Consider the following 19,208-nt stretch of genomic DNA (forward strand, 5'->3'; position numbering starts at 1 on the left):
TGGTAGGCTTTCTCTAGAGCTAAATAAAACTATGTTTTGTTTGACATGGTTGATCCTATGGTTTTGGAGGCGTTGTGAAGGTAGAAATGAGCTAAATTTCGTGTTATAATACTTTCCTGGACAGAATTTACCACCATTTATGTGTAGGTAGAACGAGTAAATAATGACCAGAAGTAAGAAAAAATTTACAATCACAAAGTGGTATTTCGGCATACTTAATGAATTTATAGAGTAATTTGCAATATGTGTACCTGAACTATTCGAGATATACATTTTGTGTACCTATAGTTTACTATCTAGCAGAATGCATGTTAAAATTTCATAATTCTTGCGAATTGCATACTTTCGTCAATTTTGTTACCTCTGTAAGGGTAATTTTGTAATTTTAGATGATACTTATATCATTTTAACCCCGCGGGACACCTATGCAATGAGCTTGTATAGGCCTTTTAATCTTAAACAATCAAATTAATTTAAACAACTTAAATATATTGTTTTCAAAATAAAATTTATAATGAAGATATTAAATATAATTAAAATAATTTTTCTAAAATATTTTAATTGAAATAAATATGTGGCGTTCATGATTCTTAATGGTGCACATGATTATATTTTTTTCTTATGTGATTGCCTTTTTTATAAAATAATAATTTTTTTATGAATATTTCTGATTCTTAATGGTGCACATGATTATATTTTTTACTCTATTTTTCCATTCTGTTGTGGTGTATATGGGTAAGTTTTCTGATGAATGATACCATACTGAGAGAAGAAAGAAATCAATTGTGTGTTGACAAACTCCTTACCATTATCTGTTCTGACATTTTTAACACAACATTGGAATTGATTTTGAACATAGGTGCAAAAATCTTGCAGAGCTTTACTGGTATGTTGTTTGGTAGGTAACAGAGTGGTCCATAAGCCTCTTGAATAATCATCTAGTATAGTGAGGAAATACTTGCATCCATTGCAAGTGGGTGTCCTATAAGGACCCCATATGTCACAATGAACAAGTTCAAATATGTGCTGAGTGGATGATTTGCTAATAGGGAAAGGTAATCTACTCATTTTAGCTACCGGACATGTGTCACAAGTCAAATGAGATGGTGTGGAATCAGTATAAAAGGATGACAACAAAGGAATCTTGGACAAAATTCTAGTGGGAACATGTCCTAATCTTTTGTCCCATAAAGAATATATAAAAGGACTAGTAAAAGTAGAAGAAGCAGTAGAATTATTTGGAGTATAATTAGAGGGAATACCAGTATATCAAGCTGATATAAACCTCCTGTCAATCTACCAAGAATCTGAGGATTCTGATTCAGGCCCTGCATAATACATTCATCAGCAGAGAAGTGAATGAGAGAATTTGTTTGTGATGCCAATTTGCCAATAGACAATAGATTAAACTTGAAAGAAGACACCAAAAGAACATCAAGAACAGTGATGTTAACAGACTTTAGAAATACTGATCCTAAATGTGTCACAATAGATGCTTCTCCATTTGGAAAATTCACAGAAATGGACTGTGGTAATACTTTGACATCATGCATTGTGTTGACATCACAACACATGTGATTCGTTGCTCCAGTATCCAAAATCCAGACACCAGAAGACAATGTTGAAATGGAAGAAAGAGAGAATGTGGTACCTGCCACATTATGACCAAAAACAAAAGATGATGGTGTTGTAGATCCTTTAGGAGAAATATGCTGCATCAAAGTGTTCATTTGTTGCTGCAAAGCATTCATTTGAGAAGTCCATTATGCAGAATCAGAAACAGAATCAGAAACAACAATGTCAGAAGCCTTATTAGCAATACCAGATGTTGCAGTTTGCATAGCATGATCAATCTTTGGTGTAGCTACTGCATTCTTATGAGTAAATGGACGTTTCTTTCCTTTATTATTTGGATGATAAGGATGATCCAAAGGATATCCTACAAGCTTGAAACACCTATCCTTTGTGTGATTCCTGCCATGACAGTAGCTACATTCTAGAGAACCAGATGATGACTTGTTTTGGTTTTGAGACTGTTTAGGCAAGTTAACCATCAAGGCAAGAGGAGTAGATGTAGTATGAGTCTGACGCTGTCTTTCTTCTTGTTTAAGAAGCATATATGCTTGATTTACTGATGGCCAATGATTCATCATCAATAAATTTCCTCTAGCTGCAGTGTAACTGTTGTGCAGACCCATAAGAAATTGGATTAATCTTTTCTTCTGAAGCTGATCCTCCCAATCCTTTGTAGAACCACAAGTGCACTTAACAACTGGTTTTAAAGCTCGTAATTCATCCCATAAACCTTTGAGCTTGTGAAAATAAAACTCAATTCAATCATTGCCTTGTTCTAGCTTGAATAGTTCCTTTTGTGTCTCATATATCTTGTGACCACTAACAACTGAAAATCTGTCATTAAGCTCAGTCCAAACATCAAGAGCACTATCCATGTAATTCATACTGTTACTAATATCATCTGATACAGTGTTAAGAATCCACGTTATGACCATATCGTTGACACGTTTTCAGTGTGGAAATAAAGGAGAATTAACAGCAGGAGCAACAAAATCACCAGTTAAAATCACTAGCTTATTCTTAGCTGAAAGCGCAATTTGCATCGAACGTTTCCAACTAGCAAAATTATCAGATCCAATAAGTTTTTTAGAGATTAAGATCATACCAGGTTGATTGTTATTGTGCAGAAACAACGGATGTGTGTTGACATTGATATCATCAACAGATGTGTGTGCTTGATCAGTAGAATACGTGTTCACTGGCGTAGTAACTGGTTGATCACCAGTGACAACATTAGAATATGTTTGACGCAAAGCTGAAGCCATTACACAAGCGTTACTCAACAATAACACGAACAATTGCAATTGCAGAAAATTGAGAAGGCTGTAACGTAAAGATTTCAGAAAAACACGAAGAATCGTGAGAGAGATCGAAGAAATCAAAGAGAGAGATCGCGAAGAGATCAAAGAAATTGCGAAGAAATCGCGAAAAATTATGAAACGTAGATCATGAACACGAAAAGAAAATCATGTTGAGAGGATGATTGTGTGCGGAAAGCTCTGATACCATCTTGAGTGATTGAGCAACATGAAACTCCATTAAAGCTAGTAAATAAGGAATGAAGAAGATGATCATAACAGATTGTAACAGAAAAGTGTATATATACAAACTTTGTAAGTAAATGTTTACATGATAACTGAATAACAGAATGTAGGTAACTGACTAAATAATAAGTAGGAGAAGTCTATTTATAGACTTTACAGATTGACTTTCTAAGTTGACTTTATCTTGACTAATACACATTTAACATTACATAGTTTTATATAGCAAAACAATTATGTAGTATTCAAATGTGTTACTTATGTATTGCTCCAACACTTCCTCCGGAATCTACCGAACATTCAGGTATATCATCCTTTTCTGTGTTAATAAGCTTTTGTACTTTTAACTTGTCATGATGAAATCAATCGTATCTTAGTTTGCAACTCTTTTCTCTGTAAAGAACATTTTACATTATTCTGCAATCTCTTGTTGGTACTATCCTGCATACTAAGTTCATGGGATGAATAGGAGTTATTGAATAATAATATTTTGTAGGATAGACATGCTGATTTATCATATCCTGCTGGTACTAAGTATGATATTTGTTGTCAGTGGTCGGTAAATATGATGTTGCTGGACATGACGCTATGGACTATTATGGACGCATGGTTCTCCAGGGAGCCATTTGACTATAAACAGTGTGCCGGCGTCGGTTTAGTGGCAAAGAAGCTAAACTTGAACTTATACTTTTGCATTGCAGTTTCTGCAACTTTTTTAGAGGGCTTATACATTATAAGCTAAATACATGATACATTATACGATGGAAGAGAAATCTTAGCTAAATTAGTTTCCTTAATCACATTATAAGGATAAGCTGTTGCAAAAGTTTCTCCAACTTTTTCATAGGGCTTGTGTGAGGCATATGTTGTCCACGACATCCATTAACATATATAGAAAAGGAACAGAGGATCATTATAGATATCTTAGTTTTGTCAAATTTTTAGCTATATTAATGGTATCCCATAACTGACAATTTCTCGGCTGGATGTTGGTCCAGCCTACTACGAGTATCCCGTATCCAGCAACCTTTCATTGTCAGTCATGGTAGAAGATCCTGAAAGATCATAGTCTTTACGTGTATGCATTAAGTGTTATAATCCAATTTCAGTCTATTGGCCTAATAGGTTTTTTCCGTATCTAGTCATTAGATTGGATTCTTTGTAATTTCCCCCTATTTGGAAAATTACTAGTAAAAATAATTGTTAGTATGAATTTGTAGTGATGGTAACAAGGGGTGCCATGTGGTTTGGTAATAAGGAAGATATTTTATATAAGTCATCTCATGACTCATGAGATAGATGTTGTTCTATTGGATGTTACTTACTATTTGTCATTGATTGATGGATAAGGGGAAGAGCAAAGCTGGAACGAGTGAGGGCAGCAGTACTGATTGCCAGAAAAATAGCAAGCTTCAAATATTGTTGTATGATGCTGATGTTCAGAGTTCTGAACAATGTTCCAATCTTCTTCGACAGTGCAGCTCTAACTACCAAGGTTCGAAGCACATGTATATGCACATACATCATTCGGAACAAATAATTGTCGTTTTTTAGTATGCTTAAAATTTGCTCTTTGAGAAGCAGAGTTTTAATATGCAAATGCAATGTGTTTATTTTATATTACCTATATCAGATGCTGTGAATGTAAGTGCTATTTTACGTGAACTCTAATTACATAGACTTCTTAAAAATGGAATTACTGTGTTAAACCATGGGTCCATGGACTCCATGACCATTACTATGAGAATCTACATCATATTTTCAAACTTTACCAAATTCAAAGCATATATTTCCTCAAAAATTTCACCCGATTGAGCGCGTCTAGCATATTTCCAACACTACAAAAAAACGCAATTTTAACCACGAAAGATGACAACCAAAACCGACCACACTGTATCAATCTTTCAAAATTGGCTGCAAATGACAATTTGTGCAACCTTATTCTACCAAGTGCTTGTCCTACGCGAGATATCAATGTGGCTGAGATTTACTCCACGTAGCCAGAAAGCCACCCCCCCCATCAGTTTTCGTGTGCTCATGGTGTACTTATTGCGCAATAATACAGATTTCTTAAAATGTGCTTTAAAATGTATAGGCCTTGGGGAATAGTTTGGCACTTTAGCTTGCTTATTTGATAAGTTGCCCTACGATGTTTTTGTTTTTTGTCTTTCTGCATGAGAACTTCCTTTCTTTCAAACTTTAGTTTTGGGTAGAAAAGAGAGACTGAACAAATTTGGAACATACTAATAAAGGAGTGGATATTGGTGGAGTTTTGATGCAGTGAAGGCAGTGTTCTGTGCAAGTGAGGTGATGAACGCACTAAACTCATCATGTCATGCCACGGGGTTTGAGACAGACATAATCCTTGCTGAAGCTTCTCTTCTTGTTTCTGATACTGGTGGTTCCCGTTTACTCAGATACATTACTCAGAGTAATGATTTGAAGCACATCCCTGTCATCAGTAAGCTGCCTCAATCTTTACCTATTTCTAGTTATTGTATCAGTAGGGGAACTAAGAATTTTAAGCCCCAGAACTAAAATTCTGTTACAAAATTCTAAAGGCTAACCAGACTTACATACATTTGAATATCAATTACAGAATTTGGAAATAAAATTCATCTGTCGTTGAAAGTTGGGTCCCAAATTAAGTTTTCTTGTTTCCGCAGCTGAGTTCAGTATTGTGTTGTGTAGACTTAGGTGTTTACACAACCCTCTAGCTGATGAATTAAACAATCTTTATTTGTTGTTTATGATGAACCTAGTGATGTTCGAAGAGGATGATGTTTCTATGATATTCAAGGGTCTTGGGCTTGGAGCAACAGATTATATAATGAAGCCTCTAGGTGCTACAGATGTCTTAACTTTGTGGACTCACATTCATAAGAGGTAGTACATTGATCAAATTAGGTAATTACACGGCCTTGTGTAGTAATAATGTGACCGCATATATATATTATGTTCAGGAACTTCTAAATAAATCATCCATCTATATTGTTTGTTTTGATTGACTTTTTTTTTTTTTTGAAATAAACTGACTTTCATTAATTCGAAGAATCACTCAACAAGGTCTCCACGAGATGTGTAGGAGAAGATGAAAAAACAATAAAGCAATTTAACGAACAGGGTATTCTAGCAAGACTATGTGCCACCCTATTGGCTTACTTTCTTATGTGACTAACACTGACTGTAGGTAAAGTTCTCAACAGCATTCTGCAATGTTCTATTATATGAACCAGCTCCAATAGATTCTCACCCCTTCCATTCACCGCACGAGCTGTAAGCGCAGAGAATCAGTTTCAATCACCATCTTCCGACCTGGGAACTTCATCACCCATGATAGAGCCTCTCTCACCCCTATATTTTCAGCTTCGAAGACTGTTGTTGGACATGGAAGAGTGAGACACTTCCCTTCCATAAACGTACCTTCATGATCACGAAGGACTAAACCAACTAAAAATGTCTCCTCTCATACAAAGAAAGAAGCATCAACATTAATCTTTAATTCCCCTGATTCTGGCGGCATCCATTTCATGACATCCTTATTCCTTATCTTAACATCTTTATTCCCTTTTTTAGATACAGACCTGGCTTCCCTCCACTGTTTAAGAAAGTTAAGACTATTTTACATAACTATTGCCGGATTCATCAACTGATCTTTCCAAACTCGTTTGTTTCTCCAAAACCAAATCCCCCATAACACAGCACATATAGTAATAATCTGCTCATGTTTTGCACATTTCAATTTACTTAGTAACCATTCTGGAGCCGAATATACTTCTCTCGTGTCATAGACTAAACCCACTGAAAGCCAACCACTCGCATACTGACAGTCAAAAAATAAGTGCATAAGGTGTTCTATATCCACATTACACATAGGACGAATGATAGGGAAACTCACACCTTTAATTTTCAGCCTTAGACGAACTGGAACATTATCTGTGCACAGACGCCAAATGAAGATCTTAATCTTGTGTGGAAGAGACAGACGCCATATACGACTCCACCCTCCTGATTGGACACAGCCAGAATTACCAGCGTATAGATCATGCCAAACTCGATATCCAGTCTTCACATTATATATACCATCAAGCATCATCCCTACTGAATAATCCTTTCACCTTATCCGAATCCCAGGTTTTAGACCCTGGATAGAACAAAGTCGATACCTTTTCATTCCTTCCCTCGTACATTGGCAAATATTCAACCCTGAAATTCTGATTCTTTGCAAGCCAGGGATCTCTAGTTGCTACAATAGTTTCACCATTCCCAACCACCCATCGACACCCTCTACATAAAGATTCTTTCGCCTGCCATATCCCTGTCCACACAAAACTAGACTTAACCTCTCTACTTGCCTCCAAAATATTTACATATGGGAAATATCTGGCTTTAAGCACCCTCGATATCAGCAAATCAGCATTCTGAATACACCTCCAAATATGCTTCCCTAACAATGCAATATTGAAGCCAAACAAATTTCGGAACTCCATACCTCCCTTACACTTGCGCATAGACATGACCTCCCATGAAAGCCACTTAACCCCTTTATCTGAACTCCACCGGTACGCGTTATATAATCTCTGAATCTCTTGCGTCAAAGATTTAGGCAACAAAAAGCAAGTCATACAATACGACAGTAAAGACTGTGCACGTTCTTAATTAAAATCGACTTCCCTACTCTAGAGATAGGCTTTGTTCTCCACCCATCAATCTGATTACACACCTTCTCTTTCAAAAAACCAAACACCCTCTTCTTTGATCTCCCCACCAACGACCCAGATAGTTGATATTTGAAATGTCACCATGAACACCCTGGATCGAAGAGATTTCCCTTTATCCGTTCTCACATTCGAGCTAAAGAAAATGCCTGACTTCAAATAATTCACTGCTTGACCTGACATACCCGCATAAGAGTTCAAAATGCTTTTAACATGATTAGCTTCCTCTAAAGACGCTCTAAAGAACAGATTGATGTCATCAGCGAACAAAAGATGGGTTATCTCTGGTGCATTTGAGCTTACACGACACCCATGAATCTTCCCCTCCTCAGTTGCATTATCCAAAAGATTAGACAGACCTTCAACACAAAACAGAAATAGATACGGGGAGAGAGGATCGCCTTGTCTAAGACCTCTCTTTGGACTAATAGGACCAACAGTCATCCCATTAAAACATACATCATACGACACTGTTGTCACACATCCCATTATCCAATTAATCCACTCCGTACAAAACCTCATAGATTTCATTTTCTACTGCAAATAACTCTGGTTCACTCTGTCATATGCTTTACTAATATCCAACTTTAAAGCAACATTCTCCTTCAGACTTCTCTTCTCTCATGTGATGAATAACTTCAAACGCCACTATAACATTATCAGTAATACACCACCCCGACACAAAAGCTGATTAATTTTCTGATATAAGACTTGGCAAGATATTTTTCAACCTATTAGCGAGAACTTACGCCATAATCTTATACAACACATTACATAACGCTATAGGTCTAAAATCTTTGAGAGAACAAGCGTATCCTTCTTAGGAATCAAAACAACATTCGTATTATTCAGATCAGCCGGAAAAGAATTATCTTGTAACCAACCCTTACAGCACTCGAAAACTTCTCTACCGAAAACATCCCAAAAACTTTGGCAGAACGCCGATATCAAGCCATACGGACCTGATGCCTTTTCAGGGTGCATTTGCATCATGGCCACTGTAAACTCCTCAAATGTCACATTCGCCACTAACTCTCGATTTTGCTCTTGAGATACCAAGAGCAAGTCCAACGGTCTCTTAATAAATTTCTTATAAATATTATAAAATATTAACTCTTATTGATTTAACACATGATTTTGAATTTGAACTCCAACAATGATCCTTATCTTCATTCCTTATTATTATAATAATAATAAATTTGAATGAGATATGAAAGGAATAAATTTGAATGAGATATGAAAGGAATAAATTTGAATGAGATATGAAAGGAAGACAGAGAAAAAAACTAAAAAGAAGAGAGATAAAACAGTTTTTTATTGATAAAAATGAAATAAGGGATGACTTGTGGTTCCTTCAAGATAAGGAGGTGTCTTAGTGATATAAGGAATCACTAAGACACTGTTGGAGTGTAATTTATTTGTTGTCATATTTTTTATATTTGGAGTTAAGAGCATGTTTAAGGGAGTCGTTGGACTTGCTCTAATCAGGGACTAATATTATTTACTTCGAACAGATCCCCACTTGCTTTACAAACACATTACTAAAATACTCAGCTAGTATCCTCAGGCTTATCAATGCTAGTGTCATCCTGTAACAGTCCGCACTTCCGGACTATTAATTCTAAATCAACACTAAAATAAAATTCAATTTATTAATCAAAAAGTATATTACAAATTTGACTATTACAAAAGCGCAGCTCACGGAAGTCCAAAAGTCAATATACTCCAATTCTAAGGTCCTCGAACTCCAATGCTATTCAACTCGAATCTCAGACGAAACCTGAAATTATAAGTAATGAGCTATACAGCCCAGCAAGAAACCAATCGATCCAACTAGCAAGCAAAACAATATATAAACATATGACAAAATACGACATTCTATACGATACGATATACGAAACAAACACTTTCGATACACATTCTTATTCTTATTCGATACACACGATACACATACTACATAAACAATAATAATTCAAAATCAATAATTCATGCCACGACCACTACAACCCGGTGATAACGGTCCTAAATTTTCATAAAATTATCACTACAATCCGGTGACTACGGTCCTAAGTTCTTATTCAATATTTTCACAAACCATGGCACAAATCAGAGATTCAAAATTATCGTCTTGACACAACACATATACAATAATACGTATACTATAAAACATAATACTTTTCAAATATTTAATCACTTGGCCCAAATTTTAATAATCAAATATAAACGCACAACACACAATTTTGAAAACACTAGCAAGATCGATCGAAAACTTACCTCAAAACCTGATCATATATGAAATTATCCTTTTTGATCATCTAAACGGCATTTTCTTGAAAAACACGAAACACCAACGTTGTAGAGAACGAAAAGACATTTTCGAAAATTCTAAAATCAATAAATTCCGACTTACGATGATTTTTTTTACAAAATTTATAAGATCGCTGATTTTTGTGCCTAAAAGCCCTACGAATTTTGATATTAAAAACGAGGAATACGAATATGGTGTATTTATAACGTTACAAAACCCTATATCTTAACCTACAAGTTATCCATATTAGAATCGGATCCAAATTTTAGGCTCATAAATCTATTTCAATTTTAAATCCTAGTCCTTATCTAATTTTAATCTTTTTTTTCTATTATTATATTGTTAATCGAATTTTTAAAATTACGAAATATTACATACTACCCTCCTTAAAAAGAATTTAGTCCCCAAATTCACAATAATCCTATACACGTCTAAGCCCCACTAATCTCATATACGTCAAACTTAAATTGTGGTTCACGAGATCGAGTCTTAGGGAATGTACTAGTTCCATACATAATACACTCCGAAGGACAACCTGCTCTAGATACCAACTGTAAGAGCCCGCACTTCCGGACTATTAATTCTAAATCAACACTAAAATAAAATTCAATTTATTAATCAAAAAGTCTATTACAAATTTGACTATTACAAAAGCGCAGCTAACGGAAGTCCAAAAGTCAATCTACTCCAATTCCAAGGTCCTCAAACTCCAATGCTATTCAACTCGAATATCGGACGAAACCTGAGATTGTAAGTAATGAGTTATACAGCAAGCAAGAAACCAATCGATCCAACTAGCAGGCCAAGCAATATATAAACATATGACAAAATACGACATTCTATACGATACGATATACGAAACAAACACTTTCGATAAACATTCTTATTCTTATTCGATGCACATGATACATATACCACATAAACAACAATAATTCAAAATCAATAATTCATGCCACGACCATTACAACCCGGTGATAACGGTCCTAAATTTTCATAAAATTGTCACTACAATCCGGTGACTACGGTCCTAAGTTCTTATTCGATATTTTCACAAACCATGGCACAAATCAGAGATTCAAAATTATCGTCTTGACACAACACAAATACAATAATACGTATACTATAACACATAATACTTTTTAAATATTTAATCACTTAGCCCAAATTTTGATAATCAAGTATAAACGCACAACACATAATTTTGAAAACACTAGCAAGATCGATCGAAAACCTGACCTCAAAACCTGACCAGATATGAAATTATCTTTTTTTATCATCTAAACGGTGTTTTCTTGAAAAACACGAAACACCAACGTTGTAGAGAACGAAAAGACCTTTCCGAAAATTCTAGAATCAACAAATTCCGACTTACGATGAATTTTTTACAAAATTTACAAGATCGCTGATTTTTGTGCCTAAAAGCCCTACGATTTTGATATTAAAAACAAGGAATACGAATATGGTGTATTTATAACGATATAAAACCCTATATCTTAACCTACAAATTATCGATATTATAATCTGATCCAAATTTTAGACCCATAAATCTAATTCAATTTTAATTCCTAGTCCTTATATAATTTTATTCATTTTTTTCTATTATTTTATTATTAATCGAATTTTAAAAATTACGAAATATTACACATCATCTATCACCAAGTGATTAATTCAATTCATTTTACATCTTGCAGTAACACTAGCATTGAAGAATTTGTTGTTTTCATTTCCCTCTTTTAACCAAAACATCTTTGCACGCTACTTCCAGTAAACTTCCTCATGCAAAAGAATTTCATTAAGTCTATCACGAGCAGCCAAGAACTCCCTTACACTCTGATAATCACTTTTCTCATATAAATAGTCAAACAACTCTTTTTGTCTTCTGACTTTCTCCTTAAACTTGTTAAAAAAAATCCCTCCCCCATATTTCCATATAATTCGAAATTGATATTAAATTAGGCAACAAATGAGAAACCAGAAGCTTTCCCCAGCAATCTTTAATATCCTTAAAAAAAGTTTCCTCCTTGAGCCATGTGTTCTCAAATCTAAACCTGAATTTTTTCTTCGATACAACCACACTTAAGAGCTCCAAAATAATGCATCATAGTCTGAAACAACTGTTGTAATGACCACGACCTTACATAATGGAAATAAAGTCCACCAACCTATATTTGCAAAAGCTCTATCGAGCCTCTACTGAACCCAATCACTTGTACCTCGACCCTTCTCCCACGTAAACTTACCACCATTCAAATCAATTTCAGAAAGTAAACTATTATCCAACGCTTCTCTAAGACCTATCATAAGATACTATGTTAGATATATTTGTGATGTCATGTCTAATCTGTTGTGTTTAGTTTCAGAACTTAATATCAGGATTTATCAGGACTTACTGGAAATCAGGACTTACTGAAGTTAGAACTTATATCAGAACTTAAGGCCGTTAGGATTTATATCTAGACTTAAGTGCGGGTACTTCTGATAAGGAATGCGGCTAATTTACAGGAGAGGATCTGGACTAAAATAAAAGAAGATATGCATGAAGAGTTGGACAACTAGAAGACTTGTAGAAGATCATATCTGATTGATATATTTTAGGAGACAAAATTATATTCCATATTAATTAGAAGATATCTTGTAACTGTGTACTATATAAACACAGCTTAGGGTTTATATTATAAGCGTTATCATTCACGAGAAAGATTATTCATTGTAACCTAGCAGCTCTTAGTGATATTGTTCATCACTGAGAGAGTAGTTTAACCTACTTTGTAACAGAGCTTATTATATTGAATAAACTTGATTAATGTTACATACTTGTGTTCTAAATCGATTTGATTGTATAAACACTATATTCAACCCCCTTCTATAGTGTTGTGTGACCTAACAAGTGGTATCAGAGCCTCTCTGTTGATATATAAACAGTGAGATCCAGTTTACAATCATGTCTGAAGAAACACAAACTCCACCTAAGCCCACCAAAACTCAAGATACTCAAAACAATCAAACTCACAATCGATATGAGAGTATTAGGGTTCCCATACTAAGAGCATCTGAGTATCCTATATGGAAGGTAAAGATGGCTGTGTTTCTGGAAGCCACAGATCCAGAATATCTTGATATAATTAATGATGGACCATATAAGCCTACCAAGCTTTCTGTTGCAGTTGCTGATCAACCAGCAAAGATGATACCAAAGGAGAAAGGTGATTACATAACTGAAGACATCTCATCTATTGCCAAGGATGCAAGGGTAAGGCATCTACTGCATGGTACAATTGACAATGTCATGTCAAACAGGGTAATTGGATGCAAGACTGCAAAGGAGATATGGGATGCTTTGGAGACAAGATGTTAGGGAACTGAAGCTATCAAAAAGAACAAGAAGGAAATACTCACACAGGAGTATGAGCACTTTGACTCAAAATCTGATGAGTCATTAACTGATTTATATGACAGGTTTTCCAAACTCTTGAATGATCTGTCACTGGTGGACAAGAAATATGATCTTGAAGATTCAAATCTAAAATTCTTGTTAGCTCTTCCTGAAAATTGGGATTTGAAGTCTACTACCATAAGAGACAACTATGACCTTACTGAAACTACTCTTGATGAAATTTATGGTATGCTCAAGACTCATGAACTTAAGATGGATCAAAGGAGAAAAAGGCATGGAAGAAAGTCAAAGACAGTTGCACTTAAAGCTGAGGAGGAATCTCCTAAAGTGGTTGTCTCAAAGAGGGGCAAAGGAAAGGCTCTCATCATACAGTCTGATTCAGAGTCATCATATTCTGATGATGATGATTCAGAATCTGAAAATTTATCTGAAGTGGATGTTGATGCAGAGATGATGCAATTGTGTGCTCTAATGGTGAATGGTATCACAAAGATAGCCTACAAGAAATTCAGAAAGGGCAAGAAGTTTTCCAGGAAAGGTGGAAGTTCTGAATAGAAAGGGTTCAAAAAGTCTGAAAGCAAAGGAGGAAAGTCTGACAGAGGAGACAACTCAAATGTCAAATGCTACAATTGTGGTGAAAGAGGCCATATCTCTCCTGACTGCAAGAAAGGAAAAGGTGATAAAGGCCAGACACTTATCACAAAGAAGAAAAACTGGGCAGACACTTCAGATTCTGAAGATGAGGTGAACTATGCCTTAATGGAAAATGCTGATAGCAGTTCTGATGCTGCTGAATTGAAGGTACATGTTGTGTATATATTGTAAACTTGATGATTTCATTAACAAAACACCTTGGTAGATTTTACTTAGTGAAAATGTAGCACTCGACAGATAAGGATTATAGTCCCGATGGATGACTCAATATAGTCCCGACGGATGATGATTTATTATCCATCGAGTGAGTAGCTTATGTAACAATAAGTCTGTAGCACATTGCTGCATACACATTGTTTAGAATCTGTAGTAGTACTTAAGTCATGTTAACTTTAACTAGATATGCAGAATAGGTTGATTAATTATACATATATGATGTCTTGTAATTCTGCATAAATGAAATGAAGTCTAGTGCCTGATTGCTACCCGACGGATGAACAACAATGAATTCGACGGATGATCAACAACCCGACGGATGATCAATAAATTCGACGGATGATCATGAACCCAATGGATAAAGAATTCAAATATTCGTTGACAGTGACAACACAGTCACATGCATCGAGTGTATGCAAATGGAATGTGGTAGCCTATTCAACTGGGTTTTCGAGAAAAAAGAAGCATTGCCATTTCCATGCTATTATGAAGATATTCAAAGATGTTAGAATAGAGTAATGAAGTAGCATTGTAATAGACTTGATAGTTTTTGTTTTTATTATCTTGTCTTATTGCTTTGTAATCTTCGTGATATATAAACCAAGAAGCAGCAAATAGAACAACTAACTAAGAAACTAAGAAACCAAGAGAGAAATATTTGTAAGCTGAATTCTCAGTATTTCTCTGTATTCTTAGTTGTTCATTTGTAAGCATTTGTGAGCTTTTTGCACACAGAGATATATATTATATATCTCTGGTGGAATCATTCAAATCCACTAGAAAGTTTTTAAAGACTCTTGTTTTTAATTACTTGTGTTTTGATTCATTTCAAGTGATTATTCCGCATTCTGCTAATCAATTCACACTGATATATATAATTGAGTTAAAACAATTTTTATTCAAGAAAAAGTTTCAAGAATTCCATTCAACCCCCCTTCTGTAATTCTTGTTATATTGTTAAGGGACTAACAATTGGTATCATAGCAAGCTCTTAAAGAACAAAGAGTTTAAATATCAAGACAATACAGCAAGATGAACAAGAAGGATGTTGGAGTCAAGATTCCTTTTCTGGATAAAGATAATTACCATTTTTGGATGATAAAGATGCATCTTCATTTGCTTTCTTAAGATAAGGCCTATGTGGATTACATAGAAAGAGGCCCTCATGTACCAATGAGAGCTGCAACTGGAAATGAGCCATATGTCCCCAAGCCAAGGCATGAATGGACTGATCCTGATATTGAACAAGTCAGGAAGGATAAAAAGGCCATGAATATCATGTTCAATGGAGTTGATGGTGACATGTTTGACAACATCATCAATTACAAAACTGCCAAGGATGTTTGGGATACTATACAGATTATCTGTGATGGCACTGAGCAAGTTAGAGAAAACAAGATGCAACTACTGATTGAACAATATGAGCATTTTCATAATGAAGAAAGTAAGTCTCTCACTGAAATCTTTAGTAGGTTTCAAAAACTACTAAATGCTCTAAAGTTGCATGGAAGGGTCTATCAGACAAAAGACTCCAATCTGAAATTCCTTAGATCTCTTCCAAAGGAATGTAAACCAATGACAGTCTCATTGAGAAACTCACAAGATTATAAGGATTTTACTTTGGAGAGACCGTATGGCATCCTGAAAACATATGAGCTTGAAATAGAGCAAGATGAGAGGATGGAGAGAGGAAAGAAGAAAGGAGGGTCCATTGCACTAGTTGCTGAGTTAGAAAAGGAGAAGGAGATGAATATGGAAGTTGTTGAATGAACTTCAAGGGTCTGTGAAAACAAGGGCAAGGGGCTTGGAGTAGAAAATGAAGATTCTTTGAGCCAAGATGACATGGAAGACATTGATGAACATTTAGTATTTCTTTCTAGAAGATTTTCCAAGTTCAAGTTCAAAAAGAACTTTGGAGCAGCCAAGCCAAATAGAAACATGGTGGATAAATCAAAATTCAAATGTTTCGAATGTGGCTTGGCAGGGCACTTTGCTAGTGAGTGTAGAAAGTCAGATTCAAGCAAGAAAAAGTTTGAGCCTGTGGATTATAAGCAAAAATACTTTGAGCTGCTCAAACAAAAGGAAAGGGATTTCATTACACAGGAAAATGATTGGGCAGCAGATGGTCTGGATGAATATGAAAATGTCAGCTATGTCAATCTAGCCCTAATGGCCAAGTCTGATGAAATAGAGACAATTTCTTCAAGTAATCAGGTAATTACTACAAACCTTGCACATTTATCTAAAGCTGAGTGTAATGATGCTATAAATGACATGTCTACAGAGTTATATCATTTGCGTGTTTCACTTAAGTCTCTTACTAAAGAAAATGCTAAAATCAAAGAAAATAATTTGTTTTTGAGTGAGAGAAATAATGTGCTAGAGTCTCAGTTCATTGATTTTAAAAAATTAAGAATTGAGTGTAAGATTGAGGAGCAATTAACTGAGTCCTTGAAGAAAGAAGAAATTTTGAAGAAGCAGCTCGAGCATGAACATGAGGTGATTAAGGCATGGAAAACATCTAGAGATGTCCATGCTCAAATCACCAAAGTTTAAGGAATCGAGTCCTTCTGTGATGCAGCCTGGAAAAAGAACAAGGAGAAATGTTAAAGTAGGAATTAACAAACCCAATAACTACACACCTGATAAATATGCTTCAAGAAAAATCTGTGTCAAGTGTGGTAGTGTAAATCATTTGTCTGTTAATTGCAAATCTGCCATGCCTACTTCCATGTCTGTGCCACCTCACTCTCCCAACATGAATGTCATGCCTTCCATGCCTATGAATGTTATGCCTACACAGAATATGAATGCACAGTTTGCTAATATGCCATTTGTACCTAATTCTTATTATGCTGCATTTAGTATGCCATAAATGCCATTTAGCTTGCCTTACTGGAATAACATGTTCACTAGTAGCATGCCATTCCTTGTTAATTATAATATACATGATAATTCTGTTGCAATGAATGGTTTCAAAGGTCCAACTCAAATGACTAAGGATGAATCTGATATCCCCAAGTCAAATGAGATAAATCCTAAGAAACAGAAAAAGAAAGCTAACAAGGCAGGACCCAAGGAAACTTGGGTACCAAAATCAACTTGATTTGATTTTGATGTGTGCAGGGAAACAGAAAGAATCTTTGGTACTTGGATAGTGGTTATTCAAGACACATGACTGGTGATTCTACCCTGCTCACAGAGTTCAAGGAGAGAGCTGGCTCGAGTATTACTTTTGGAGATGACAGCGATTATACTGTGGGATATGGCTTGATTTCAAAGGATAATGTCATCATTGAGGAGGTTGCCTTAGTGGATGGTCTCAAACACAACTTGTTGAGTATCAACCAGCTTTGTGATAAAGGCAATTCAGTAACCTTCAACTCAGAAGCCTGTGTTGTGACTAATAAAAGGAGCAACAAAGTGGTTCTCACTGGTGTGAGGAAAGGAAATGTATACCTAGCTGATTTCAACTCATCTAATGTAGATGCTGTTACTTGTCTTCTCAGTAAAGCAAGTTAGGATAAAAGTTGGCTATGGCACAAGAAGCTATCCCATCTAAACATCAAGACTATGAATGAGCTAGTAAAGAAAGAACTGGTTAGAGGCATTCCTCTAGTGGAGTTTTCTAAGGATGGATTGTGTGATACCTGCCAAAAGGGAAAGCAGATCAAAGCATCATTCAGAAAGAAACTTGATTCAACAATTGAAGAACCTTTGCAACTGCTACACATGGATTTGTTTGGACCAGTCAATGTGTTGTCCATCTCAAGGAAAAGATTTTTCCTAGTAATTGTAGATGATTTCTCAAAGTTCTCTTGGACATATTTCCTAAATTCTAAAGATGAGGCTAGTGAAATCATCATCAATCACATTAGGCAAGTTAATAATCATCCTGATTTCAACGTTAGAAGAATCAGGAGTGACAATGGAACAGAGTTCAAGAATTCTGTCATGAGAGCATTTTATGAGGAAAATGGGATTCTGCATGAGTTTTCAGCAGCAAGAACTCCACAATAGAATGGAGTAGTGGAAAGGAAGAACAAATCACTTATTGAAGCTGCCAGGACAATGCTTGAAGAATCTAAACTACCAACATATTTCTGGGCTGAAGTTGTAAATACTGCATGCTACACTCAGAATATTTCCCTGGTTAATCAGGCAAGATGCATGACTCCCTATCAATTGTTCAAGAATAAGAAGCCAACTCTAAATTTTCTTCATGTCTTTGGCTGCAAATGTTATTTCTAAGAAATCAAACTGATCAAAATGGGAAGTTTGATGCTAAAGTAGATGAAGGAATTTTTGTTGGATATGCTGTTGGTAAAGCATACAGAGTCTACAATCTAAGAACCAACATTGTTGTGGAATCAATACATGTTGTGTTTTATGATAAAAAGATTGAAGGACTGCAAGATGGAGACTACCATGAGAGCCTCAAATTCGACAATGTGGAGATGGTTAGTGATGACAGCGATGATGAAAGTGATCAAGAAACAGTATCAAAGGATAATGCAGAAAAATCCATTACCAATGAAGCATAAAACTCAACATATGTCGAGTTGCATAATGCTTCATCCGTCGAGAGACAATCTGCCTTATCCGTCGGAAGGAAACCCGCTTCATCCGTCGGTACTCAAAATTCACCATCCATCGGGTTATCAAAAGAAGCAGGAAGTCAGGATAGATCACCTATAGAAAGTTCCCCTTTCTCAAATCAAAGATCCACAAACTCAGGGGGAGTTTCTAACAATCAAAACTCAATCATACATCAAGACAACAATGAGGCCTCTTCATCTAGA

At 35.5% G+C, this 19,208-nt stretch overlaps 2 protein-coding genes and 1 long non-coding RNA gene across 4 annotated transcripts; 1 reads left to right on the top strand and 2 right to left on the bottom strand.

The window, feature by feature from the left end:
- Positions 1–1,763: 1,763 nt before the first annotated feature.
- On the bottom strand, positions 1,764–2,510 carry LOC141685223 (uncharacterized). Its single transcript, XM_074490336.1, has 2 exons — positions 2,400–2,510; positions 1,764–2,312 (listed from the first exon to the last, which is right to left on the bottom strand). The coding sequence occupies exons 1-2, from the start codon at positions 2,508–2,510 to the stop codon at positions 1,764–1,766; spliced, it is 660 nt and encodes a 219-aa protein (XP_074346437.1).
- A 1,200-nt stretch (positions 2,511–3,710) lies between these two features.
- LOC141686809 (uncharacterized) lies at positions 3,711–6,161 on the top strand. Of its 2 annotated transcripts, XR_012560812.1 has the most exons (3): positions 3,711–4,611; positions 5,398–5,577; positions 5,879–6,161. It is a non-coding gene; the product is annotated as an uncharacterized LOC141686809 (long non-coding RNA). The 2 variants fall into 2 exon arrangements; XR_012560811.1 differs by lacking the exon at positions 3,711–4,611 and having other exon boundaries at positions 5,049–5,577.
- Positions 6,162–7,201: 1,040 nt separating this feature from the next.
- LOC141685224 (uncharacterized) lies at positions 7,202–8,323 on the bottom strand. Its single transcript, XM_074490337.1, has 2 exons — positions 7,840–8,323; positions 7,202–7,704 (listed from the first exon to the last, which is right to left on the bottom strand). The coding sequence occupies exons 1-2, from the start codon at positions 8,321–8,323 to the stop codon at positions 7,202–7,204; spliced, it is 987 nt and encodes a 328-aa protein (XP_074346438.1).
- Between the last annotated feature and the right edge of the window lie 10,885 nt (positions 8,324–19,208).

This window comes from Apium graveolens, chromosome 9 (genome assembly GCF_009905375.1).
Source record: "Apium graveolens cultivar Ventura chromosome 9, ASM990537v1, whole genome shotgun sequence".
In the NCBI taxonomy this organism is placed as follows: Eukaryota; Viridiplantae; Streptophyta; class Magnoliopsida; order Apiales; family Apiaceae; genus Apium; species Apium graveolens.

What these genes read in the sequence shown, in the direction of transcription:
- LOC141685223 (XM_074490336.1), bottom strand. Translation starts at nt 2,510, where the DNA reads ATGGTCATAACGTGGATTCTTAACACTGTATCAGATGATATTAGTAAC. An exon ending in TTAATGACAGATTTTCAGTT is followed by an intron (nt 2,313 to 2,399) that starts GTTAGTGGTCAC and finishes TATTTTCACAAG; the next exon opens with CTCAAAGGTTTATGGGATGA.
- LOC141685224 (XM_074490337.1), bottom strand. Translation starts at nt 8,323, where the DNA reads ATGGGATGTGTGACAACAGTGTCGTATGATGTATGTTTTAATGGGATG. An exon ending in TTGGTTTTTTGAAAGAGAAG is followed by an intron (nt 7,705 to 7,839) that starts GTGTGTAATCAG and finishes CTTTGACGCAAG; the next exon opens with AGATTCAGAGATTATATAAC.